This window comes from Manduca sexta, chromosome 22 (genome assembly GCF_014839805.1).
Source record: "Manduca sexta isolate Smith_Timp_Sample1 chromosome 22, JHU_Msex_v1.0, whole genome shotgun sequence".
Classification (NCBI taxonomy): Eukaryota; Metazoa; Arthropoda; class Insecta; order Lepidoptera; family Sphingidae; genus Manduca; species Manduca sexta.
The window spans coordinates 7,885,868-7,913,717 of record NC_051136.1 but is presented as its reverse complement, the minus strand read 5'-3'; the positions used below and the strand labels follow the sequence as shown (position 1 = coordinate 7,913,717).

At 33.3% G+C, this 27,850-nt stretch overlaps 2 protein-coding genes across 12 annotated transcripts; one reads left to right on the top strand and one right to left on the bottom strand.

The window, feature by feature from the left end:
* The first annotated feature begins 796 nt into the window (after positions 1–796).
* Positions 797–19,919, top strand: LOC115452754 (putative uncharacterized protein DDB_G0282133). Of its 10 annotated transcripts, XM_037441299.1 has the most exons (30): positions 802–913; positions 1,461–1,647; positions 3,191–3,296; positions 4,345–4,524; positions 4,640–4,737; positions 4,828–5,028; positions 5,108–5,257; positions 5,333–5,947; positions 6,367–6,519; positions 6,587–6,682; positions 6,758–6,973; positions 7,422–7,544; positions 7,634–7,736; positions 7,817–7,906; positions 7,995–8,094; positions 8,574–8,758; positions 9,377–9,487; positions 10,016–10,164; positions 10,962–11,044; positions 12,389–12,467; positions 12,770–12,858; positions 13,044–13,122; positions 13,193–13,286; positions 13,555–13,622; positions 13,857–13,974; positions 14,179–14,288; positions 15,016–15,113; positions 17,242–18,826; positions 19,524–19,599; positions 19,768–19,919. In XM_037441299.1, exons 1-30 carry the CDS (start codon positions 879–881, stop codon positions 19,776–19,778), a joined length of 5,388 nt encoding a protein of 1,795 aa, XP_037297196.1. In that variant the 5' UTR covers positions 802–878; the 3' UTR covers positions 19,779–19,919. The 10 variants fall into 10 exon arrangements, with proteins under 10 accessions (XP_037297198.1, XP_037297195.1, XP_037297194.1 ...); XM_037441301.1 differs by lacking the exon at positions 19,768–19,919 and having other exon boundaries at positions 797–909; positions 19,524–19,693; XM_037441298.1 differs by lacking the exon at positions 19,768–19,919 and having other exon boundaries at positions 801–913; positions 10,019–10,164; positions 10,965–11,044; positions 19,524–19,693.
* Positions 19,370–27,801, bottom strand: LOC119190142. 2 transcript variants are annotated; one of them, XM_037441309.1, is made up of 2 exons: positions 27,206–27,801; positions 19,370–20,240 (listed from the first exon to the last, which is right to left on the bottom strand). In XM_037441309.1, exons 1-2 carry the CDS (start codon positions 27,504–27,506, stop codon positions 20,071–20,073), a joined length of 471 nt encoding a protein of 156 aa, XP_037297206.1. In that variant the 5' UTR covers positions 27,507–27,801; the 3' UTR covers positions 19,370–20,070. The 2 variants fall into 2 exon arrangements, with proteins under 2 accessions (XP_037297206.1, XP_037297207.1); XM_037441310.1 differs by having other exon boundaries at positions 19,370–20,406; positions 27,206–27,794.
* Between the last annotated feature and the right edge of the window lie 49 nt (positions 27,802–27,850).

Below are 27,850 nucleotides of genomic sequence, written 5' to 3'. Positions count from 1 at the left end.
CACGTGACCATATCACTCATCCTCTATACTCTTTTATCATTGACTTAGACTCGAGTTCTTATATTATGAGCCTCACTCCGTACATAACCACAAGCTGTCAAGCTAAGATGTTTTTATTACATAGATAAGTTGTCCGAGCTAAATACTGGCAAGACTAAAGCAAGGTAATTGCCCGACATTCACTTAACTAACCTCCGACCACAGTCGCGGCCAGTCGGCTTACTAACTTTTTGTATTTTTATAAATTAAATGCCTTCCTGTGTTTTTAGACGATGAACCAACTATACTCCAACTGTGACTGAAAAAAAACGTTTCATTTGATATGTTAGTAATACGTATACACTATTTAACTTATTTTTTGGCTAATAAATGCATTTTATTCGACTGTCATGGCGACGGGGCGGTCGACGCTCGGGCCCACTCGGGCACATTCGGGCCTACTCGAACTGTATCAATGCAAGCTGCTAGGACCTCAGGCTAGGACTGTGACTAGTAAATACTGCGCTGTTTTTATATGCAATTTTGTTAGTCTAGGACGCGTCTATTTGTAAAATGTCATTGCTGTCAAGTGTCAATGTTGAAATCATAGGTGTACGGATTGCATTACAGTTGAATCGGACACACTGAGTGTACGGAACGCCATATCTAGTATTTATTCGTAAATTTTACTTTTCAAAGTGGACAAGATTCTTTATAACGGCGAGTTAGAAAGTGGCAACACTTCAGATTTAAGGTCCATTTTTACAGATCTGAATTACGTTTCTGAATACAGTCGCCATTCCCGACCCGTCATTATAAGCCCAGCTTCATCCCACAGACTATTTAGAAGAACTGCATTTTTTATTTCAGTCATAGTCGCTCTGCTATTTCCTTTCCTGATGAAAAGAAAAAAAGATACATTCTTCATATGTAGGTATTACATATCGACGTAGAAATAAGAGAACAACGTAAAAGATAATGTAACTTCTTCCTGTCCCAACTATTTTCATATACACACTTTATAAATAATACATAAAATATTTTCGTAGACATGTTATTTTGCTAAGGTTTTCTGTAAACGATAAAACATTTAGCTGATTGGTATTTGGTGACTTGGTACGACATGACATGAGACTAGATAGAGTTTGTCTTAGTACTAATTTAAAACTGTAATGTTAGTGCAAACCTTAGTGTATACTGTATAGACACGGCGATAGTGTGAGGAAAGAGACAGGTGGTGAAAAAAGTTATTGAAAATCTGTCAATCAAAAAAACTAAAATTGTGAATGTGTGCAATTACAGCATAATATTGTGAATTTCTTACGACGTGACGAAATGTATATATTAATGTTCGATAGAAAATAATTTAAAATTTTAGAGACAGGCATTATTGATTTAAATTGGTTCCTATCGAATTGTAGCGTTTGTTTTTAATTGTATTTGGTTTGTTTGTACGTTCATAACAATACTTTTGCCAATAGTTCAGGTAACTATGAAAGGTTTGAAGTGTTAAATAATCTCGAAGTGTATGTTATGGCTCCTGGTAACAACGAGCGGCATACAGGTCACACGGGCACCATACCCAAAACAAAAGCAAGGAACAACTGCAATGTACCTCAAGAAGCCGTCACGCCTACAAGGAGAGATATGACGACAAATCTGGTGTCGGTAAGAAATGCCATTATCAGTTGAAAATTATACTAAAACCTCATTGTAATTTTATAGAGAGGCAATAACAAAATTGAAAAAAATGTTTGAAAAGGGTTAAAGCCCTTTTCTTTGACTTTTGCAGTTTGAATCTTAAATCAATTATGATAAAAGTAACATTCATAGTACATATTATTAATAAAATAAACTAGATTCTTTATGAATGCACACCATTGTTATTGTTTAAATGGATAGAGTAGAATACTTGTTTCTTTATTATTTGTGTTAATTTTAGTCTCAATTAAGTAAAATAATCATATTTATACCAAAATTGATTTCCTCTCAGAATATTTCACTGTTATACAAATCATATAAAATTTCTTGAGACATATTAATTTAAAGGGACCTAATGAAGCATAAAATATATGTAGTGTTTAATTCAGAGAATTCAATGAACCAACAGTGAATTGTTTCATAAACATAATATTGTTTCATACTAAATAATAATTATTATTATAGCTTCACCTACTTCTCTACAGACCATATAATATTCGTAAATTATAAATTTTTAGGCCTGTAGGTATTTAAAAAAATTGCTTCTCATATGATTTATTTTGTTGAATAAGTTGTTCTTTAAAATTTTATAATGAACTTTTTTTTAAAGATGAAGAATAAATGTTTACCCTAATCACATTACAATACTTTCCCTTGTAACTAATAAAACATTAAAATTTTCTTACCACATATTTTCTTTTTCAAGTATTTGTTAAATTAACATTGAATTTATATAAGCATACCTTTTTTATAATGATATTTAAATGGTTAAGGACAAATATTATATATGAACTTTGAAACTATCAAGTCTACATTGTATAAAAAAAGTCTTTGTAACTCATAGCAATACACAGTATTTTATAGTTTCTTTACACCAATCAATTTAAGTTTTGTGTAGTAAACCTATAACAAAAATACTATGGTTTGAATTTGACTCCAAGTCAATTCAGAAAATGAAAATTATACTTACTTTCTTCTAAGATCTGTTGAAATAACCTTTCAGGTTTAATATTCTTAGAACAGAGTAATAGAAAATCTTCCCTACATTTATAATTGTATAAATACTTACTTGGCTAACAAAACTAACCTATGTTAATAGAAAATAACTACATGTATTGAATACATCTATAACATTATCTGTACAGTATAGATTTCTAGTGTGAAGTTTGCTCTGAACACTACACCTAAACATTTATTTTTGGAAACCCCAAGATTTGTTAAATTTGAATGTGTGCCAACTCAGTCACCTATAGTTAGTTTCTGACATGTGAGATACAGATCACTTTTTCTATTTCTGGTTAAAATAATGTTAAAAGTCATCCCTTGTATTATAAAATATAAATAATGGCATTATAATCAAACAAACCCATGGGAGGTTGTTTTTCTAAATTTAACCACAAAAAGGTGTGTGATTCATGTAATCCTCTGGTGAAATATTGAAATTGTTATTTTCCAGGAAACTAAATATTTGTAAGTATAAGTACATTATTTAACACAAATTCATTTTTAGACTTCTCTTGACTGGGTGCCTGTGTCAGAATATAACAGTAGAACCAATTACAGCCAGACAAGGAAATTAACTAATAATACATCTGATCAAGAATTGACAGATTTAGGTAAGTTTGTACAAGATATTTTCAACACTAATGTTTAGATATTGTATTTGGTATATTAAACTTATTTATTTTTAATATAAGTAATTGTCATATTTCATAAAAATAGGATATAAATAAAAAAAAATATTGTTCTTTGTTTGTTACTGTTACAAATTAATATTAATCAGGCTATAGGGAGTTGTCCAGTTATACTGTATATGGTGTCTACTTTAATCAGGAAGTAGACAAAAATATTAGAAAAAAAAAATTACAAAGTTAGCAATAGATATTAGTGTTGAAACCAAATTTAAAAATTTGTTGGAAAATTGTGATCTGTATTAATTAACAGTAGTCTATTTTTTTTCTCTATATCTGTCCATTATACAAAAGCTCTGAACCAATTGGACACCATATTGATTGAAATTTTGTTCTTTTTGTTACACTACTTAGTCAAAAAGATGCTGTATATTTTGGAAACGCTTACATGATATGATATAATCTGTATTTAAGTTTCTCTGTTGGAGCATTAGCATGGATTGTAAGCGATAGTATGGAGGGGGTGGGGGAAAAATGCCCTGTGCGCACTCCAGAATTGTGTAGTACCCACCCATAGCATTTTAAGACAGATAATCTATACTCTAGTGTACCTATTTATTTTCTAAGTTTGTTTTGGTATTTTGTTATATTATGAGGATGTTGCCTTTGCCCCTGTAATGGGTTATTCACAATTCAATTATATTAGATATTGCAGTGGCTATAAGAATTGTTTAAATTTATTATGAATTACTGTTTGCAAACTTTGAAGGCCTAACTGTATTATTATCGAAAAATGGTCACAATACACTTTCCCTCTCATATTTATGCTGATAATGCTTTCCTTAATTTATTGTCTACCAAACAACAAGAGAATGTTTTACCTAAACAGTGCCCAGATATTATCTTTACTTGAAACGCTGATTAAGATCTGCTGAAAATGGTTACATAATATCCTTGTACATATTATCTATATCACCTTATTTTTATGTTATTTTAGTATAATATACTGAATATAATATATAACCGTTTTCAGACAACTCTGTGTCCTTTGAAAGTGGATTTGGTAGATTTGTACCTGTTAGGCCTCAACCCCGTGCTTTACCATTAAATGGGCAAAGCAGAGATAATATAGTGTCTGAACAGCATGAAGATGGAACTGGATCTACTATCTCTGGACATAGTCTGCATCCCTATGCTCATCAAATGCAAAATGGTAAGATTAATAATGCCTATCCACACCAATATTGCATTCAATTTTTTGGCACATATAACACTACAGGAAATACAGATCTCTACAAAATGTATCAATTTTTTTTTTGTTATTTTAGGATTAATTCCTCATTCTAATCATGCAGCTGCTGCTGTTATGATTGTAAATCCTACAACACCAAATGCCGTAACTGGGAATGTTTCGCAACCATTTAACGTAAGTAAATTTTGTTAGCATCATAATATATTCTATCACTATTTAATTGACGAGAAAATATTTAAATTATGTACTGGATTATTTTTCTAGGCTTCCAATCAGAACAGAAATAATCTCTCAAGAAATATAAACTCATCACGAAATAACTTTGATGGTAATAATCACTTAAGCGCTAATAACAGTACTCCACCAATATCGAACTCTAGATCTGGAACTAAAGCTATCAATTTAATGAACAATATGTATGAACAAGGGCAAGGGAGCTTTAATAATCTCAATGATTCTAATCATGTGAGTAATTGATTTTGTTTTGGTTACGTCTTTCTATGGAGTTTTTGTTTTTATTAATGAAGATGTTTGTGACATTAAGGTACATAGAGAATCCGCCCGAGCACTCGGGGAAGCAATAGTTGCGGCCTGTCCCGACGCCGCAGCGGTAGAGAGACGCCTCGGACAGATTCGAGAGTACATAAGAGTTACATCTTCTTTAGTCGACACTATGCGCAATTCAGAAGATGAGGTTTGTAAACTTTTTATCATTATAATAACGAAAACGACAATAATCTTTAGTCATGTTATAAAATTTTATATTTAGGCTTTTATTGAACATACAAAAGAAGAATATGATGAATTAGTCGAAATGGTAATGAAATTAAAAGAAAGTGAAGAAAACTTAGAAAAAATGCTGATAGAGAAAAGACCAGATAATATTGAAGTTCCTGCTGAAGAAATAGGCGGACCTATCGCAATTGCACAGGCAAGTAATGGTGGACATAAAACTAAAAACGAAGACAATTCTGATAGTAATTTGAATCAAGACAAAACATGTAATGTCAATAATAATCGAGATAATACAATGTTTAACAACAATCTAAAAAAGGTTACCAATATTGAAAATGAACAACTGAATAAATCCATGCATAGCATCGTTATTGAAGAAGAAACCACAGCACTAGACAACAAGATAAGTGATACGGAAAATACACAGGAGCAGGGTTCGGACACCATTGAAATAACAGAGATTACAAATGAAAACAACAATCCCGAAATTTCTAAACTAGATCCCCCCAACAACGAATCAGAAATAAAAAAAGATGATCAACAGTTAAATGACATACTTCGGAGAAATATATTATCATGTGTGCAAAAAGTTGCGCTCATTGAAGAAATAAAAAGTAAAAATAAAGATGCTAATAAACAAGATGATCAGGTTATTGTATGTGTGTGCAAAGTGTGCCCTTTGTTGTGAATTGGATACGTTAGCATGACCTAGTTGCAAAATTTAAAAAATAATCACTGTAAAGCCTCCTGTTCTTTTGTAATCATTACTAGTTATTCATATTGACAATTGTTGTAAACTGTACCTATACGATGCTCGCTAGCTTTAACAATTCTAACTTAGTTTACTCACACAATGTTGTTCAGTGTTCTGTGTACACATTCCTGTCATTAAGGAATGTTGACTTAACATTTGGCAGCAGATAAAACTATGTAGATCTGATAGTATAAATATCATATAACAAAAATCATTTATTGCTATTTTTGTTATAGATATTTTTTATAGTTTTGTTTTCTTTATACCTAATTTTCCTATGTTCATTTATTTAACTTAAATGTTAAATTTACCAGGATATAGTGACGCGACCAGTATCAGTTCAAAGTAATGGCTCTGCATACAGTGAGAATGAACTTTGGCAGAATGAAATTAAAAATAAAATGGAATTGTCTCAAATGCGCCTTGCGGCACTCAAACAACAACAAAAGAGACTTCTTAAATACCAGGTATGTCTTGAGAAGGTGACTTTAATTTCGACTTGTATTCAGTGTTTTATGAAATAATATTTTTTAGGAGGAAGCTAAGCAACAACTAGAAGAAATTCATAGGGAGAGACAATCTCAAGAAGTACAACCCTCTACATCACATGACAATTTTTCAGTTATGCAAGTGAGGATTTATACAATTTACTTGTTTTCAGTACTGTTTTAAGAGATTTTTTTAAATAATCACCATACTTTCCAGAACCAGGCATTCAGTGGCAATTACCATCATGCAAATCGTATGTATGCGGCCAACCAAATCGGTGTAGCGACCACACTGCCACACACGGCGGAGACATTACACGGACAGCAGAACATGACAAACAACGTGGACAATGATCATCTACATTCAACTCATTCGACGCACAGTCAAGATGAGCGCCTTTCTCAACGAGAAAATAATATAGCTAGTAGCGAGGTACGTTACTTCCTTCATAGTGAAGATTTCCTGTTCCTTCATAATATAGGTCATCATTATATGAGTTATAGTAATAAAGGCTATGTACCTTAAATACGGTATAGTGTTTAAATATTATTAACTTAAGGCGATACCTCAAGGTCCATTTTCATACATTTTGTTTCACCTTTAATCTGGGTAACTAAACAAGTATTGGCAAGTAAAGAATTTAAATTCACGTCTAGTTAGTGATTAGTTCTCGCAGTTGAAAGAAAAACGTAAAAATCATTAATAATCATGGATATTTCGGCTTTTAAAATTTAATATGACGAAATTTCTAGAACTAATCACTAACTAGACGTGAATTTAAATTCTTTACTTGCCAATACTTGTTTAGTTACCCAGATTAAAGGTGAAACAAAATGTATGAAAATGGACCTTGAGGTATCGCCTTAATATAATTTCAAAGGAGGCAGCTGGTGGCGGTCATAGCGAAGCAGAAGATGACGAAATTCTATTGAACGAACGTGGCCAAATGTTGCAGATGAAGTTAAGGGAACTGCAAATGAAAAAACAGCATATGGAAAATTTGGTAACTATAAAACACGATAAATAAGTTTTCTGCCTATTGATGCAACACGTTTATCGACGTACTATATGAAACGCGATCAAATGTTACAGGTGTCAGAATTCCAAAAATTACAAATGGCCACTCGTCTTCCTACTACCCATAACACCTATTCGACTTCGGGCGAGGAAAGCGCCGAAGATGAGCCACGGAAATGTGAGATTTTTAAATTAATGTAGTTTTTATTTTATCCTAATATTTGTATATGCTACATATATTTTTCTTTTTCTGTTCAGGCGTTAAATCCGGGAACAATATTAAAAACGAAGATCCGTTTAAGCTTATGGAAATAAAGGCAATAAAAACTGCGCTTCAAAAGACCAAAGGTAATAGTTTAAATATTTCATTTGAAAAACACATGTCATTAAAAAATATAAATTTCAGCAGTATTTTATATAATTTTTGTTGTTTAAGATTTGATGAGATCCGTTGAAAACTACGAAGCTGAACATCTACCAAGCGGCCACGAGACTTCTTATCGTGATATTTCTGGTCCCTCTAATATTCATGATAAGTAAGTAAATACATTTAATTTATATAATACAACAAGTTTGTTAACATTTTTTAGAAATACAAGTGTCGCTTCTCCTCTGAACGATATTTAGATATTTCAAAATTAATCCTAATGAACGTTGTAATAAATCCTTAGACCATCTGGTATGGCGCGTCATGGGCCTATTAACGCAGATTTTTTTTATCATTTTCAGTGTCACTACTTTATTAAAAGTCTAATACGCATTGTCAAACCATATTGTGTCGATATGAACGCATACATAAATAATATAAATTTTCTATGCTTTATCAGTTTTTTCATACGAGCCGCGTCCTTAATATATTATGGTCTAAGAATAAGTTACTTCAATTCCCTGAAACAAGTAATCACAGAACTTTCTAGATCTGTTTGCTATTAGTGTTTTTATTGTGATTCCAATCTATAGCTTAACACATATTAAGATCATCTTAATACATAAAAATATTATGGTTGTTTAAAAGTAAATCCGAGGGGGGTGGCAGTATGAGTGGTTGGTCAAACGAGGGTAGTATGTGTCGCGTGCGCAACACATTACCACAGCGGCACAAGTTCACCAACGAGCAGCAACATCGCCCGCAACAACATCACTCCCAACAACAGCAGCTGCAACAACATATGCAACAACAACAATTGCAACAACAGCAAAGTGAGTCGAATAAATTGTAATGTATAATTAATTATCTTTACTGTATCAATATACAGTATGATTAATAAAATTTTGCCTGCCGAAGATCACACCTTACCCTTCTCTCTCGCTGAAAAGTTGACATTTAACCCTTGACAACAATATAAACGGCGTTGCTCGTGATTAACTTGAGTCTGGCAAGTAATTATAATTATACTGTAAATAAAATTGTTAATATTAGGTTCAAAATAAGTATAGGATTGCCTAGCTGGGAAAGGAACGGTCTGTCGAGACAAATGTCTGCAAGTTCAAAAAATTGCACAATCTCTGTCTTTTCGAAGTTACGTGTGTATTTTTTATCAATTATCGTATTAATAATTAACTTACATACCTGAGAATTCTAAATAAGAATTTCGAGGGTATGTGAAGTCTGGCAACCCGCATAAGGCCAGCGTGGTAGAATAAGACCTAAACTTTCTCTTTAGTAAAAATTCCGTACTGAAATAATGGGCAACATATTATATAAAATAGGTGGCATTTAATGTAGATTTTAAATATGGTTGGAATTCTTAAATTTATGATCTATGTTTTCATTAATTTAATTTTGAGTCATTATAACTTTAATATTTTATTTATTAGGTCACGAAGCCAACATAGCGTCACTTCAAGAACTGGCGCAAGAATTACGAATGGAAACGGAAAAAATTATGGGAGAACGTGCTCGTATTAAAGACATGGTATCTAATAAAGGTGATTATTTATGTAATGTAATTTAATCATGTACTTTTCACAAGTTTTAGGTTTTTATTTCGTATATTAATTGTGGCTGGGTATCACTTGTGAGAAAGAGTGTATTGTCTACAATATCTACAATATCTTTTTCTTATCGTTAGTTCACGGGCCTTTGTACGTTGAATTGCCGAATTGTGACACTAGTAGACTTCTTTGCGCCCATCTTTTTGCACGATTTAAAGTGATCGCAAACAGTATGTAGAATATGTTTCAAGGTTAAGTAACTACTAAGGTGTGCGGTTTATTAGTAGAAGATTGATTTAGTCGAAAACAACACGGTTTTACTCACGTAATAGAGTAGTCGGAATAGCCGACCAGTTTCGACCTATTAAGTAGGTCATCCTCAGGGGCGAGTGCTAAGAGGACGTCGTCGTCGTAGAGACCTCTCGATCATTGAGTGACTGACAAATTTAATATGTCTCGCGTAAGTTAATAATATTAGAAGATTGATTTACTAAAGTCTACAAAGCAGATGTATTGTGTCAGAAGTGAGCCGCAAGCAGAAGAAGGTGAACGAGGAGGTGCTCGGCGGCGGTGGTGGCGGCTGCCCGGGGCCCGCCGAGCGCCGCCAGCTGCAGCTGCGCGCGCTGCTCGCCGACAAGCAGCGCGAGCTCGACGCGCTGCTCAACAAGGAGGTACGCGCGCGCACGCATCTCTTACGTACAGTCACGCACATATTATTTTTACTGCCTCGGTGGCGTAGCTGTGATTGTGCACGGTACGAGTACGATTACCGTGCTGAGGTCTTGGATTTGAATCCCAGGTTGAACCTAAATAGTTGCAGCTCGGAGTCAGGAAGTTGACGGTGTGATACCCCCGTGCCTCGGAAAGCACGTAAAGCCCTTGGTTCTGCGCCTAATCTCTTTCCTGTCATTTCGGATTGTCGTTTCACCGGACTATGAGAGTGAAGGAACATAGAGTGCACCTGTGTATTGCGCACACACCTGTACTCTATAATATACCCTGCGTACTTGGCTGATCTTTCTTAAACAGTTTACTATAATATGATTTTTTTTAAATCAATTTCAAATAAGTGAGGTTAGCGATTCAAATAAACTATTGCGACTGATTGGGAAAAAAAATATATTGGCCAGTTAAAATGTGTGTATAAAGTACACACTATAGTCTGCGCGCGAACTCCGAAAAATTGCGGGTTCAGGAACAGGACGGATGTCACTGCAATAATACGTCAACATATCCTAGAATCCCTCGAAACTCGCGTGCGGACTGCTGATTGAAAAGCAGATGTTGCCTCAGTGGTTTCTTCCGGACAATATTGCGTTCTACCAACGTCGTTATTGAGAGATTAGACGCGACTAATTTCTGTCAATAATTAATATTGACGTACCTCTATTTTCACAAACTCATCAATGTACACTTCAATGTGTACTGACAATACCTTACCAAAACATAACACATTTCTTTGTTCCAGAAGGTTTTGTGCTCCGGGGCCGAGGTACAAAAGACAAAACCTGAATCGCGTTCTGCGTCGATTGTGAACCAGTCTTATAACAGGTCAGAATTTGTTTTAAATATAATTTGAATTAAAATAGCTCATAACCACGGTGTTACTTGCTCAGAGATCAGAGAAAGGCGAATGGCGAAGTAAGTACTTACTTAAAAATGTCTAAAAAATTATATCAGATTCGCAATAACCATCTAGACCATACATTATAAAAAGTAAATTGTTAATAAGTTTTTATTACAGTATATGTAGCCAAATCCATCACCTAATACAATATATATTATTATCTTTATGATAGATGAAATTATTTATGCTGGTGCCAAATTTTATGCTATAAATACTATTACTTATATAATTGCAGTTGACATATAGCAAACATAAAGGAAATTAAGAAGCTTAATTTTTTTATTGACAATTCAAATAGAAACATTAAAGTTTATATTATACAAATTTTTGCGACGGGACAGGAAAAGCAAATACTATCACTGTGGCTAGCATAAAAAATCCTTAGGAAACTGTCCATCATTTTTGAAGACATTATGATTTGGATCGGGATGGATTTTTAAGGTAGGGTAGCATGGGCAGTTTCATTAACTGCTATGGCTACAAGAGAACTTTCTTAGGAGACAGTCCATATTTTCTTTTAAAAAAATATACAAAATATAAGGTGAAAGTTTTAATGGTACGATAGAGTCTTGATTCTTATAGGTAAAAGGATCGGTTGGTTTCAAAAAGTTTTTGCATAAATTGTCTATTTTCTTGGGGACTGTAATTTTATTTCAAAATCTGTGTATGCAAATCTTATTGACTCCAAAAATGATGGGCGGTATCTTAAGAAAGCTTTCTTGTAAGTATAGTAGTTAAGGTAGCTGCCCTTACTGCCCACCTCAAAAGTCCACCCTCTGTATAAACGGGATTAAATAAATTCATATGGCGGGCTACTATACAATTTACCAGCATGAGTGGTATCGCAATAGCTCACGAATGCAATTTTGGCTGTTTTCCAATTTCACGTCGAAACCGAAAGTGCGGATGTATTGTCAATAAAGCGATTTACATATAATTTTGTTCTGGAATAATCTATTTACTTATGATATAAAATGAGTTTGGAAGTTAACGTTTTACGAAATCGTAAAAAACAATATTTCTCATAAATCGTAAAAAAAACATAAAATCTAAAGTTATTGGTGGTGCCTATTAAATAGCGTTTAGGGATTACACAATTATTATCAGTTAAGATTTATAATTTGTTTCCTAGCAATATATCGTTTTTAGCCGCTTTATTACATTCTGAGCAAACAGTATTGAGGATTATATTCCGGAATTTATGTAAAACTTATACATATTATGACGTCACGTAGTTTATTGCTTGATGTTTGTTTTTTACTCAACAGTGAACATGAGGAGCCCGAGCCGCGAGCAGAACACACACTTCTGAGCTCTCAGAGTGCCAGGGAAACTGAGAACTTTAGGGCAAGTATTTTATATTTAGGCATATATACCTATATAATATGTATCTCTTGGGGCCCACACCTATTATTACGGTGGAATCTTGCAGTGTTAAAAGGAAAGCGCGGTCGCATCATAAGTTGCTAAGGATAAAGTAATTTCCATACCTTTTTATCATTCGCCAAATTTTTTTCAATAATTTACAGAATGTCAAACTAAATTTGGTTATTTAATTGACATTTCATTAAACCTGCCTCCAGACTTTGATATTACAGCTGACAATAAATAAGTTTTGACTTCGTAACTAAGTGGTGATATAATTTCAGGGTAGTGGAGGCGACAGTATGCTGAGCGGACGCGCCATGCCTGCAGCGGTAGCACATCTGGAAAATACATACGCCAGTGATAGCGACAAGTAAATCATTTTTACTATATCATAATTTACTTGATAACAGAGATGTCTACGGATACACATCATTGAGTAAAGTAGTGTATTTTTAAAAATTCATACGCCATTTTTGATGGGTAGTTTTCGTAACACTGATCGTCGAATATTATATTAAGCTTCTTTTAATACGTATTTTTAATATATTGTTTCAGTACTTCGAGAAATAAATCGAACCAAAGGAATCGCCCTCGGCGGAGACAACCACAAGAGAGGCAGGCAGATGATAGTAACGTGTGTATCATAAATTATAACTAATCGTTACCATCTATTAAAAATAAAGAAAAATATTTCATTATTTTAGGGGTCTCAGTCGAACATCACTTGTCAAAATATGCGCAGCGAACCAAGAAGTGAAGCTTCTAATGTGAACATGACGCAATCGATGTCCCAAAACGGTAAGAACGTTATGCGCTATAATATATTGGTAGGTGTTTTTAACGCTTGATCTGCAATCCATCTCGCTTGGTGACTTATTTGATATATTTTTTAAACGGGTATACTTCACTCCATTAACACATTTTTTTGGAGCAGAAAAAAGGATTATATTTACAACCAAAAGCTTTTCAGGCATTATAAAGTTACATTTCGCTTACAACTCTGCCAGTGTGGTAAACTTAAAGAAACGCATTAGAAACGCATTTATTAATAAGTAAATATTTACAGGTGACAACCCTATCAATGCGCCGTATTTGCATCTACCGCCTCCTTGTTGGAATACGAAGTCCAATCAGGTAATTTATGTCTTTTTTCTAGGCCAAACTCGTCTAGTCATGTGAATGAAAAACTGCCTGGTTTTATAGTATTCTTTATTATTTTTATAGAACTTCTCATACCACTGGGTGACAAACGCATACGCATACATAGTGCTTTTAATTTTAAAGTTCTAAGAGGGTCTTTACTGTCCTTACTTATCATAAGGCAAACAACCTCAATCTAGCGTTTATTTGAAAAATTTTGTGTTGCAGGATGTACGGACGAATCAATTTACACAAAATAGCCATTCGCAGACCATGGAGCGCCTGTTAGGAACACCACAGATGTCGTTCCCACCATCTATGCCCTTCAACATGATGATGCCTTATGGTAATGTATTACAATATAATATGTGGACATTATCAGATAGAATGGTACCCATGGTATCAACCTACCGGTACTAACATTGGTAGGTGACAGTAGATTCGCATTTTTTAGTCAAACCCTGATTATAATTATTAATCAATAAAAACCGTCTTGTATAAGAAAATCAATGGTCAATCAAATATTTTAGTCATTTATTTCATTATTCAGGTATGGTGGGAAATTGTGGGTGTGGCTGCGGATTCTGGGGCGCGTGGTGTTGGCAACAACTCGTCATGCAACAACGAGAGATACATCAACTCAGGGAGCAGCTTAATCATGTCAGTCGCATTTCGCATTAGTTTATTAAGTTTGCTTTATTGATATTTATGATAGTCAAACTATCATTATTTACCAACTTCATAACTTTACTCAGTCCGACGTTATCTTTTTTATAGTAATTGTATAGAAAAATAAAAACCTCAATTTTATTTGCTTTCCCTAATTTATCGCCAATTAGGCAATAATTAAAAGTATATATAACATTCCCAATGTCTGTTTTTAGGTACATTTTTTTTTAAATATTTTCTGTAATATTCGATAATTCAATATTTACGGATCGTGTGTTGCTCGCGAGCCCCCCTCCCCCCCGTTAAATAAGATTTGTGAAAAAAAGAAGTGTTCAACCTTTCTTACGATTCATACTTATTCTATCAATATAAGTTTAGTCATGAAAGCGTAACAGACATACAGCACTTTCGCATTAATAATATTTGCATGAATGGGTGTAATGTCACTTAAGGCTATGCTAGTAAGCTCAACAACTCCCACATGAATATTTCTTGCAATAAATTTATTTGAGTCATATGTGACGCAATCTTGAATCTTACTCATGTTTTATTCATAAATTAGGTAGGAATGTTAATTTATTTATATTTTGATTAGTCAGCAATTACAATCCTAGTTTCTTGAGATTTGTCTTCACGAAATTAGACGCTACTCGGGTGACATAGTCGTATCTCACTTCATATTTCCAAATAAATCAATGAATACATTGTTATTTTCTAGTTGGAGGAGCGTTGGAGAGCTGAAACTGCTTCTCACACGCTAAACAATCAAGTGCCGCCTGGTAATCGGGCTAATAATTACTGGGATAACTTTAGAAGGTAAATGATGCTATATTCAATTTTGTTATAAACATTGTTACAACGACTATGTATATTTCCACGGAATTGCAACGTGGTGTCGTTAAATGTTAACATGCGATTATTTCTTCAACTTAACATGCATAAATAAACCTTATATGGCGTTATTTTTATTATATGAAATTGAAATGACCGCTCGGCTTGTAATCGAATGCCCCTTTGTGTAAGTAACACCGCATTATTTATATCTGCCGCAAAACATTAAGCAATAGTGTCCAAGTTGTCTTCCGGTTTGTAGTTAATTGTTGGCAATGTTATTGGACTTATAAGAAAAAAATGATTACTAAAGGTACCGAGTGCAGCAGTATATTAGTTTGCATTCTAGAATTTTGGGCTTTTTACTTCGAAATGACTTTAATTTTCACTTAGTTATCTCGTCATTGAATTCAACCACCACTAAAAGAACGCTTTCAGGTTAGATATCATAGGACGCATTTCTGAAGGTATCATACGAAGATACCACGGAGAATTACGAGTTTTTAACAAGAATTTCGTAACCTTATAAATTATGATAATTCCTATCTGATATGATAATCAGATCACAGTGATAAATTGAAATGCCATAAATTCAATAGGGTACCGGACTCATTTTTATTCTTAACAATTATCAAATATTTACATAATATAAATTATATCACAGAAGAAATTATTAAAATCCGGTGAAAAATCAACAAGTTATAGGTCTTTGAATTTCTGGAAGGGGTAATTAACAAGAAACAGAAAAGAGACAAAAGACCCTTATGTGACGTCATCGAGAATTACGACGCGTGCGAAAGAAAGAGAAGAAGCGATATCCCCATATCGCGCCCACTTCTGCACATTACAATATTTTAAATATGAATTACTCACTAATTTTTTAACCAATTTTTATGCTGTTTTCGCAGAAGTGCTTCTTTTTCGTATTAAAAGCCATTACATATAGAATAATGTACAAAATCAAGCATAGGCCGGTCCTCTATTCCATTAATAATGGTGGTTATATTGAATTCGTCATCCTGTGGATAAATCCGCTTGTATTAGAACTTTTATTTTTTATATACGAGCACGACGAAGGGACCTCACCCCACATAGTGATATGTGGAGTAGAGTTCAAATAGAGTGTCGACTGATGAGAGTTAATTACCCTTCGCTGTTGACACAATTATTAAACCGGCCACTTTGAAACCGGATATACAGATCACGGAATGCCAGTTACAACTATGGTCGTTTTTACACCTTTTTCCGGTGAACAATGAGGGTGGATATCCATATGCTATTACCAGCTAGCATAATAATAAGTATACATTGCTGTATGATGTATGAATGGGGCTAATTTACGCCCTATCAATTTAGTTTGCCGTTTGCGAATTCTCTTATAGTAGATACTTAACTGCCTCTGAATTTAATCGCCTGTTAACACTTAACCCTAGATTTAAACACTTGCGTGAATAGTCACGAATACGAGCCTGTAAATAGATTATTCGGATGTATTCGATATTCGTATTTTATAGTCATATTTATTCGTCAAGTTATTCAGCGAAATATTCGCCAATACTCTGAATGAGATATATGCATTTGCACTCTAAACAATTATACATCAATTATAATAACATATTTATTTTCTCTTTTCAGATATTAAGATTTATGATTATAATTCCCATTATGTTATAGTAGATATTTTATAATAAGTTAATTATAATAAGCACTACTTTAAGTTGGATAAGGGTGAGAATCGTGTTTTGCCCTGAAGTTTGAATGATAACATTGTTAACGTCAACAATTTTTTTTTGTAATTTATTTATTTCAATTGCTTTTCTATCATATTACTAATTTACTAAACTTTAATAACGAATTGACGAAAAATTTTTAAAGGTGAAACCGCACTAAGCGATAGCTACGCGGCGATATGCAGCACTCAAAATTTCGTTAATTATGTAGTATTTGACTAGCCCACTCCGCTGCAAGGTGTAGTGCCGGTGTAGTCCTCCGCATTGCAGTTTCACCTTTAGGTATAGTCATTATTATACTAACATTTAATTTCATACAAATTTAATATCTGGTCTTAGATATTTTTTTTATCTTAATTATTAAATTTGTTGTACAATTCCAGCTATTCGCGTCAAAACCTCCTCTCAACTAATAACAAAGCAAATGCTGACGGGCACTTGAGCGTTGGGCCGCCTCACAATCCACACCCTTTGGTGGAAAGATCGCATAATACTTTACATCACACATCAACAGCACCGTCCCCATGCGCTACACCAAAAAGGAATACAAATGCTATCAGTTCTTTGCAAATTTCTGGCCAATCATCGCAGCCAAATAACGATGAACCGTTAAATCGGCATCCACGTAGAAATGTGACATATGAGAGATCACTCTCTTTTTCATCTGCACCAGATGTTCTCAATGTAAATCAAAATCCTGATAATGAAGTCACGACTGCTCCCCATGCAAGAAACCCAGAGGACATGAGTACAATGACTGTCCCTAATGTTAACATAAACCGCCAAGAGTCTACCCCTGTTTCATTTAGAAACTTAAATATTACAAATCCAATACCAGAAATAATACAATCGCATTCTAACAATTTGAACACGCCTGCTAATAGTAAGAAAAAATCGTCCTCCAAGTTACCAGCTAAAAATTCTACAAACAGACGCAATTACACTTTAGACTACTCTCAGACAAGCAATATCAATATTGCAAGCACTTCAGAAATGCCGAATCCTAATTTAGCATCCACTAGCCGAGAAGATAAGGCGACTTCGAAATTGTTTGACCTCCTTAGAGAGAATATTTATTCTGAAGTTACCGCTCTTATTGGGGTAAATGAATCTCATCCGGACTTTTTGATACAACTGTTCAGAGAATTGCAGTTAATCAGTTCAGATGCGTTACGACAAAAAGTACTACAGTCCATACGTAATGTTTTGTCGCAATACAACTCTATAATGCAATCTCAAGCAAATGAGAGCGTGCAAGAAGATCCGAGACCAGAAGCCGTGTCGACAACCTCTGCAGAAATGAACAGTTACAATGAATGTAACCCGCACACAATGCAAAATAATTGCACCAGCACAGTGCAAATTGATAATAAAGTTGTTCGATTTTTACTGTTAAAAAGCGAAGAAACTTGCACACCGGAGTTCCTAGAAGCGTTAGCATCGCTTATTCTTACTACGTTAGAGGGTAGATACTCGCAACAAACAAAGCGTCGACTTCTTGAAGTACTGTCGAAATATGATGGTATGCGGGTTTGTGATGTATCAAGTGATATTATTGAAAACTTGCCCTTATTCGTGACAACTAAATTAGATGGAGATTCTGCGACTCACAGCAATGAGCTTTCCGAGTCCACTATTCTACAAGATGTCGCAGGATCTTTAAACATGTTTAGTTCAAGTGACACGCAACTACATCAACTAAATTCGTGCCCATATGATATTTGGCCAGGGCATGTCCACGTAGACATTGATTCTACCGATTTGAACGACAGTGGACCACGATCCAATCAAGAAGTCAAAGTCGATTTAATCAATTGTTCTGAAATGCATAATGGCGATTTGGCTGAGGCCGACCAAACGTGCCACACGGAGATAGAAGAGGTTGGAGTCAACGGTCACGAAGAAGTAGGGGCCAATGCGGAAGCTTTGCCTGATGTAGTAGACACTGAGGAAGTTACTCCGACAGAGGTAATGCAACATGTACTGTATTGTAGATGCCTTCCATTAATGAATTGCGCTAACCGTAATGATTAAATTTTTTAAACTTGCCTAATACGAACGAGCATCCATTCCTCTGCTCAGGTTTTTATTTAAAATATAATCAATATAATTAACATGCATTAGGGCTTAATCGTTAGGATAATGTATTTAATTTGGCTACTTTGCATAATATATGAGAACTAATAACAAACTACTTTCTATAACTAAGCATCAGTAAGTTATTTAGCTCGATATAATAATACTTTAATAGTGTAGGAAGTTTTTAAAACATTACACTGACTGTCTACAATTCCTACATAAATACATACTTATTTTGAATAATATTAGATATTTACTGAGTAATATAAATATTTAACAGCATTGTTCCGTTGACAGACATATTTTTGTATTTTGTAATCTTTTGGTGATGTAATAAAATAAAGTTACATAAAAACCGCATTTTCACTTAATAATATCGATATTTACGTAATGTTTAAGTCAATATTGATATTTGCAAATAAAAAAACAAAATAAATACAATGGATTTTATTTACAGATAAGTTATAATATCACAGTAACGTAACAATAGTGTTCTAACTAAAATAAGATCTACTTGACTGTCACCCTAAAGCTGATTCTGTATGTTAAATACAACATATAAAATGTTGGCATGTTTACATTAAAGGCGGAAGCGGAATGGCTTGGGCTTGACCGTGTACCAACAAGGCTGCATATGGAAGAATCATCTGGAAAACAAAAAGGTGATTTTAAAGTAATACATTAAAACGTTGTAAACACTCAAACATACCATTATCTGGTATTATTTGTTTGAGTGTATCCTGGAAAATAAACATGGTTAAATCTTCTTTATCTGCATCTGAAACAGAAAAACAAAATAAATAGAAATAATTAGTACATTTCTTTTTCAGATATAAACTGAGAGATGAAGAATGGCTGGAAATAATATTATAATATGACATTACTATTCTTGTTTACCCTTGATATTTAGGTTAATTTTTTTTGTTATGGTTTATGTGATGTGCTTTGTGTAATGATTAATATTAAAGTTAATATACATATATACTGATAGTTTTGTTAAAATAAAAACCCACCCTTTACCTACTAAAATTTATTTTTAAACCATACACTAAATATGATTGAAATATAAACAAAAAATCGAAGTATGAAATTAATATTTTTCTTAAAGTCCCAATCACTTTAAACTATAGTTATCACACATTTTCACATAATATGGTATCTGTCACAGACACATGCTGTGTCAAATGATAAATATTTCCACCATGAATGTTCCAATACAAAGTCTCCAGTAAATCTTCATTACTTGTGTTCAATTTTGTGGTCTCGTGTGTCTCAGGTTCAATGCTTTTCTCTCTTTGCATGTCTGCAGATAAAATGGACATTTCTAAATTAGATTTTCGAATGCCATTGCCGAGATTTCGTAAGAGATTATATCATATGGACCATGAGACAACGAGATATATCTGGATTGTTGTGGGTCGGGCGTAGAAAACATGGATTGTAGTTGGTTGTTGTTGACACCATACCCTCTGAAATAAAGTCGAACTTCATCACACTCTGGTTTTACGGTTGTCGTAGGAAGCCTCGGTGTTGTTTTGTTGCTGTTTCAACATCTAAAATGTAATATTTTGCCTTTATACACATTCAAGATCCAATTTTGCCATAGGTCAACTGATGCAAGCAATATTATAATTTTTCTTAAATCTTTTATTGTGTCGATCTTGTATGCGTATATACCATACCGAGTTAGTAGTATACTTAAAGTGCTCACATTTCATAAATAAAATTAACAATACAATTACACAGGGTCATTTTGATATTGCATTAATGAATGAAACCACACTCGTCATTTGGTCGTTTAGTGCAAATATCGGATGCGTGTAATTGTATTCCTGTCTGTAAGTATGACGTTGCATCTGCGATGAAACCTCTTTAGTGGAGTGCCTGGAGCATTCAAAACCGTAAAACCTCGGATTAGAGTTATAGTGAATGAATTAATACGATCGATGTGGGATATTGTTTTTTAAACTATAAATTGCAATGTTTACCCAAAATTTTTTGTGCACTCCATTTTTCATTGTTAAAAAAAAATATTATAAAAATTTATGTTTCACCAAATATTTTCACTTTAAACAGTATTTTTTTTAATTATATGTTAAATCTTACCTGAGTAGACATATAGGAACATTTTTCAAAGATACCTGTGTATAAAAATAGCAGTAGGGTCTCGAACAGTAGAAAAACGTGGAAGGCAGAGCGGAGCGAAAGCTGCTATGTACAATGGAATTTCTCGGCCAGTTTAATTATAATCGAAACGTACTCTATTGTGTACATTTAAAAAAATAAGGTAATTAATTACGACTAATGAAAAGAAAAAAAATATTAGTACAAAATCTGTTTATTTAAATATATTACATTTTTGTCTACATCAAATATTTTCTTCTACTTCATCTATCTGCATAATAGGTGAAGTATTGGAACAACTATTTCCGCTGCACTGTATACATGCTACACTGTAGTATAAACCACTTTTTCTGCATCCACACGCAGCTCCACATCCCTTTTTGCAATTACAAAATAACATTTGCAATAAATTATCCGGAGCAGGTAATTGATTCATTGTTATTGCGATGTACATGTTATTGGAATACTTCCATACCCAATTTTCAATAACTACGTCATTTCTAGCCATATCTGAATTTGTAGGTACACTCTTTTAAGGTGCTCAAACGCTGCATCAGTTGTTGTGATGACAAAAGAACACTCGTATTTTTGGATGTTGCTTTTATGAAAGAATTAAACCTTAATGTATTTAAATCATGAGTTTTAGACGGAGCGCCATATAAACTCAAAATACATGCTACATCTGCTTGCAATATATTATTGAGGTCTTCATTGATATTTTTAAATACTTTTACTGAGTAGTGTAAAGTCAGAAGATATCGATGTCTTAGTGATATTAACGGCATTGGTAGATAAAGATCGTGAAATATATTTTCTAAAACCATCCCGAGGCAAAGTTCAACAGAAGATATTTTCATTGAAATGTTTAGAAAAATCATTACCAAATTGTAAAGAACATATTCTTTTTTTACATGCCTTTACGGGTTGTGTTACTACTTCTGCGTTTTTCAATAAAGGAAAAATCAAGTTAGCCAAAAAAATTGAGAAACGGATTGATTTACACGACTCAGAAAAAGTATTTAAAAATATCAATGTAGACCTCAATAATATATTGCAAGCAGGTGTAGCATGTATTTTGAGTTTATATTGCGCTCCGTCTAAAACTCATGATTTAAATACATTAAGGTTTAATTCTTTCATAAAAGCAACATCCAAAAATACGAGTGTTCTTTTGTCATCACAACAACTGATGCAGCGTTTGAGCACCTTAAAAGAGTGTACCTACAAATTCAGATATGGCTAGGAAATGACGTAGTTATTGAAAATTGGGGATGGAAGTATTCCAATAACATGTACATCCCAATAACAATGAATCAATTATCTGCTCCGGATAATTTATTGCAAATGTTATTTTGTAATTGCAAAAAGGGATGTGGAGCTGCGTGTGGATGCAGAAAAAGTGGTTTATACTGCAGTGTAGCATGTATACAGTGCAGCGGAAATAGTTGTTCCAATACTTCACCTATTATACAGATAGATGAAGTAGAAGAAAATATTTGATGTAGACAACAATGTAATATATTTAAATAAACAGATTTTGTACTAATATTTTTTTTTCTTTTCATTAGTCGTAATTAATTACCTTATTTTTTAAATGTACACAATAGAGTACGTTTCATTTATAATTAAACTGGCCGAGAAATTCCATTGTACATAGCAGCTTTCGCTCCGCTCTGCCTTCCACGTTTTTCTACTGTTCGAGACCCTACTGCTATTTTTATACACAGGTATCTTTGAAAATTTTCCTATATGTCTACTCAGGTAAGATTTAACATATAATTAAAAAAAATACTGTTTAAAGTGAAAATATTTGGTCAAACATAATTTTTTTATAATATTTTTTAACAATGAAAAAATGGAGTGCACACAAAAATTTTGGGTAAACATTGCAATTTATAGTTTAAAAAACAATATCCCACATCGATCGTATTAATTCATTCACTATAACTCTAATCCGAGGTGAAAACCTCCAGGCGCTCCACTACTTAGAGTAATAAGAGTGGCATTAGGGCGTGTCAAATTAAGATAGAAGAAACAAATTTATTTAAACATCCTCGGTTCAAGTAACCTATATAAAGTGTAATTTTAAAGATAATAAATACTTATGTGGTTTTATTCAGTGACGCAATGACAAAATGATCCTATACTTACATATATATGACATACACCTTAATAATATTGTATTAAAACTCATTTTAACTGAATTAAACAAAATAGACACTAGTCTCTTCTCAGAGTTGGCAAGACAACACATACGATTTACATAAAACGAAATCAAATTCATATTAAACAATACTTATTTTATAAATGCGAAAGTAACTATGTGTGCCTATTACAATTTCACTCCAAACTATTAAACCCATTTTGATGAAATTTGCTACGAAGCCTTAAATCATAAGAAAAGATATGGACTACGTTATCTCTCGGAAATTACATAAGGTTCATTCGGATAAGATCGGATACGGGGTAAGATCATATAAGTAACGAAAAAATACCAAGAAACTATGATTATTTTTTAGTTTAAGCAATACAGGCGGCGACGCTGTTTCTTTTTGCCCCACCCTATATACTAAAGTTGATTCTACGACCAAGAATAGCCACAGGTGTGCTGTATGCCGTGAAACAAATAAGGTGGATTTCGCTCTTCTTAACACTGATCGGGACTTCTATATGATTTTGTGATTTTGTCATACTAGTTTGAGAAGCGTTATTAGAATGAAGTCCGAACTTACCCCGCGAATGTCCGATCTTTTCTAAGGGATTTAAATTTCTATACAGATATTATCACCTATTTTTAAGCTTACACGGCGAGAATTGGAAGTTGATTAAATTATATATAGTAATAATAATAAAGTAACATTAATAATAACCAGTTTCATGTCTAAAATGCCGGTACCGCTTAAATATTTTGTGACAAAAAAAAATCTTTCGAGACTCCTCGCAACACATCGCTTAGCCGTCCGAAATTAGCCGAACGCACCTTGTAGAACTTTATTCCCGAAAAAACAATCACGCGAACAAAGCCGAGAGCAACCCCCTGTTCTTTATACATTCTAAATATAGGGGGATATTAACATTGTTGGAGAACCTAAACCTTTTAAGATGAATTATAATCAATCAATAGTTTTACGCATTGATTGCGGCACTAAAACAATCCCTCCGTTCCTTTCACCGTAGGGCAGGTATGTTGGTGCGCGCTCGTTTATTGAACTTGAACGCAACAGGCTATGTTCGATAAAATACAGGCTAAGCGTGTATATAGATGTTTTGTTTTAAATGATTACGTATGCCTGTTGCGGGAAATGAGTTATGTTTACACACTCGTGATATTTTTGAGCCTGCAACTAATAACACATTTGACTCACTAGCGAGGTCTTTTCAATCGTGCTCTAAAAACCGTTCCCAAGATGCGAGGCGCGGAAAAAGTAAGGGCATTAATTACACACTCATCTCATGGTTTGTCTCGCGTCTGGTCGTCGCTACTCGTGTGAGCGTGTAAACGAGCTATAAAGGCAGTAAGTATTACGATTACGACAGCAAGAGCTCTGGCAAGACAAAGGGCGCGAAGCTGTACTGGCGCGGCATGGCACTGATGTGACAGGGCGCAATGTTCAATAATTGCAGTTTTTATGATAGTGGTTCGTAAAAACCAATCGCGCACTACGTGTATTGCGATTTTTTTGCGGCGCTTGAATTCGAAATTCGTAGAATAATAATTATGCTTACAATATTTACACTTTAAATATCACATTCACAGAACGGAAGCGTCACAATACACAATAGCCTACAGGTACCACGCAGAACTTCATCATATATTACGTAAGAGACACGGGTCCCCGGAACCGCGTCTATCCGGACCTACACAGCTTTACTACGGAGTCATTTCGACTCTAATAGGGCATAACAAGGAACTAAAAGAAGACATGGTGCTATGTTCTAGCGTCTGTTTAGCTAGCTAATAATGTATAAAATGAACTAAAATAGGTAACTACTTACTATATTTCAAGTAGTGTCAAACAAACAATGTATACCAGATTATACTATTTAGAAAGATGTTTTAGTTACACATACATATAACGAAATTCTGTAATCTTTTCACACATAATAAAACTGTAAAAGCCCAGTCTGTACATTATTGATATTGATGAAAAACTAGTAATGCGGTCTTTATTAAAGCAACACAAGCCAAAACAATAGATTTTAGAATATTTGACCACCTGAATGTTTGTACACGCATTATGCAAAAACTACTGGATGGAATTGAATGCAATTTTCACAGATGTATCGCTAGGTCTAACTTACAATATAGACTCGATTTTATAGAGGGAAATTATAAATTGGGTCTTTTATCTCGAAAAAACTTTTTACGCGGGCAGAGCCCAGAGCAAAAGCTAGTAAAATATAAATTAAGTAATTTAGGGGTAATGTAGTTGATTTTATGTAAGTAGTTCCTTTATTTTGATTCAATATTATGATTTTAAATATGAAGTTATTTTTTGCATACCATGTTATTCACATACACACTATATTATGCTTATGCTATACATAATATTATATTATATTGTATCTAATTATTTTATACACATACATTGGATACTTGAGCACAACACTGATATGCTTATATTACTTATATATTTTTTTATAGTTATGCTACCAGCATTACAATGATTATTGGAATATAATGTACTGTAGAAATATCAGGTGGCTGAAATTTGGTCATAATATTATCGTTGTTCCTAAAGGTCATTTTGACATTGTGATAATATTTTCGCCAAGAATTTCAGTTTTAGTTTGCTGATTTTTTTATCAATTCATAGGTGTGTTATTTTCTAGAAGATAAGTATGTGTTTTCATATAGTATCACAATCTCAAAATGACCCTGTATATTCTGTGATCCATTACTATAAAAAACAATAGCTGTGAGTTGTGACTAACTTAAGACCAGCCATAGTACTGACAATAGTTGTATAATTTAAAAAGAAATATTTTGAGTATTAGTATTAAATACATATTTTAAACAAAAACAAAACATTAATTACACAACACATATTTCTTTCTAATTGAATATAGACAATATACTTAAGTTCTTATGAAACATATAGATATAAAATATTAATATTTTGGTAACCAATTTAACTTAATTTCTTAGAAAAACTACATTATTAAGTAGTGTGTATAAAATCAAGATGTGAAATGGCAACAAAACTTTACTTTTCTTAGATAATATTGTCTCAAGTATTATAATATTATAATATTCAACATTTCAAATGAGACTTCCCACATATAAATTATATTAAGAAATCATTATTATTAGGCATGACTATACAGATAAATTCTGACAGGTAAAGGCTCTCATAAGGCTTGAAGATAGCAAAATACATTTTACTAACTCATTTTATAGAATTTTTCATAGGAATTTAATTATGATAAGATTTTTCCCAAGGAATAAAATGATACCCACCATTGCTGCAGCTGTTTCAATGTGATAAAGTTGTCATATATATTTATTCATAATTGAATTATCAACACAATAATGTAACTAGTAACATTTAGATTTTTACAAAATTGTATTTGAGTTATACCTTTTATTTAATAAATGTCATGATTATATTAAAAAAAAATCTTTCAATCTTTCTATATTCTACTTGTCTCTTAGTTAGGGCTTAAGTAATATAAAAATAGTTTTAATTTTTCATTATGACTTGAATTTTTGTTATTGTGTTATCATAGTAGTATAAACAAATGTAAAATAGCTGCTCCATTTTATAACAATCAAAGAAATGAAAATGGGGATAATATAACTACTTACTTTACTAGTATTTTACTCATCTTAATATATATTGGTAATATTGGTGGTATGATAAATTATTAATTTTGATAATTCTTACGAGTAGCAGATACAATTTTAGTACAGGGCTGTGGAATTATAAATAACTCTGTATAGAATGTCATGCAAACTAATAATAATGTTTTATTATTCACTAAATTCCAAAGTACATGTGTAATGTATAAGCAAATCACATGACAATATATTAGTGGAAGCTCACTGAACTGTATTAAATTATTACATGCGCTCCCAATATAAAATGCACTAAAATAATTGTGTTCAATGAACTTCCCAAGCAAAATTCAGAAAACACTTACCGTCACGCAAACGCTTGCTCTTCGGATAATCGCTATTGTCAGCACTCCGTTTCCTCGTGGTTGTCTGCAATGGGCACGACCCCTTTTCAATTTGAGGTTCTAACATTTCACAATCTGTGTTTACGTGAATGTTTTCTATTCGTTTTGGATCATGATAGCCATAGTAACAGTTTGTAGATATGTGAATGTTGTGACATTGACCCATAGCTGGGCTGGCATCGGTGCAAATCGGAGCAGGTCTCACGGCGTCAAAATTATTTCTAGCATCTGGTCGATATAAAGAGAAGTTGCTTTCCGGCATTTTGAAGTGTTTGATAAATTCCAAGTATCAATCACAGCTAGGTATTGGAGTAATTTACTCGTTAGAATAGGACGTAAGGGACGGAGGTAAAATCCCAATCAGAATAAAAATTCCTAACCTCTTCGACCTACGTTGTATTTTGTGAAGCGTTCCTTTTTTAGCGACGAGAATAATACAAATACTAGCTGTAGGCACCACAGAACATAGTAAACAGAGACCAATAAACTAGAATAGTAAAGTTGACAATAATTTTAACTGACATGACGATGAACTATCGTCTTTGTACGACTCGCAAAACGGTACCTACACTTAGTTCAAGAATCGAGTCTCCATTCTTTTCTTGG

Coding starts and splice junctions, on each gene's coding strand:
- LOC115452754 (XM_037441295.1), top strand. CDS start 879: ATGAAAAGAAAAAAAGATACATTCTTCATATGTAG. Junction 6,520..6,586: donor AGAGACTTCTTAAATACCAG/GTATGTCTTGAG, acceptor AATATTTTTTAG/GAGGAAGCTAAGCAACAACT. Junction 14,289..15,015: donor TCAGGGAGCAGCTTAATCAT/GTCAGTCGCATT, acceptor GTTATTTTCTAG/TTGGAGGAGCGTTGGAGAGC.
- LOC119190142 (XM_037441309.1), bottom strand. CDS start 27,506: ATGCCGGAAAGCAACTTCTCTTTATATCGACCAGATGCTAGAAATAAT. Junction 20,241..27,205: donor GAGCAAGCGTTTGCGTGACG/GTAAGTGTTTTC, acceptor TTTTATCTGCAG/ACATGCAAAGAGAGAAAAGC.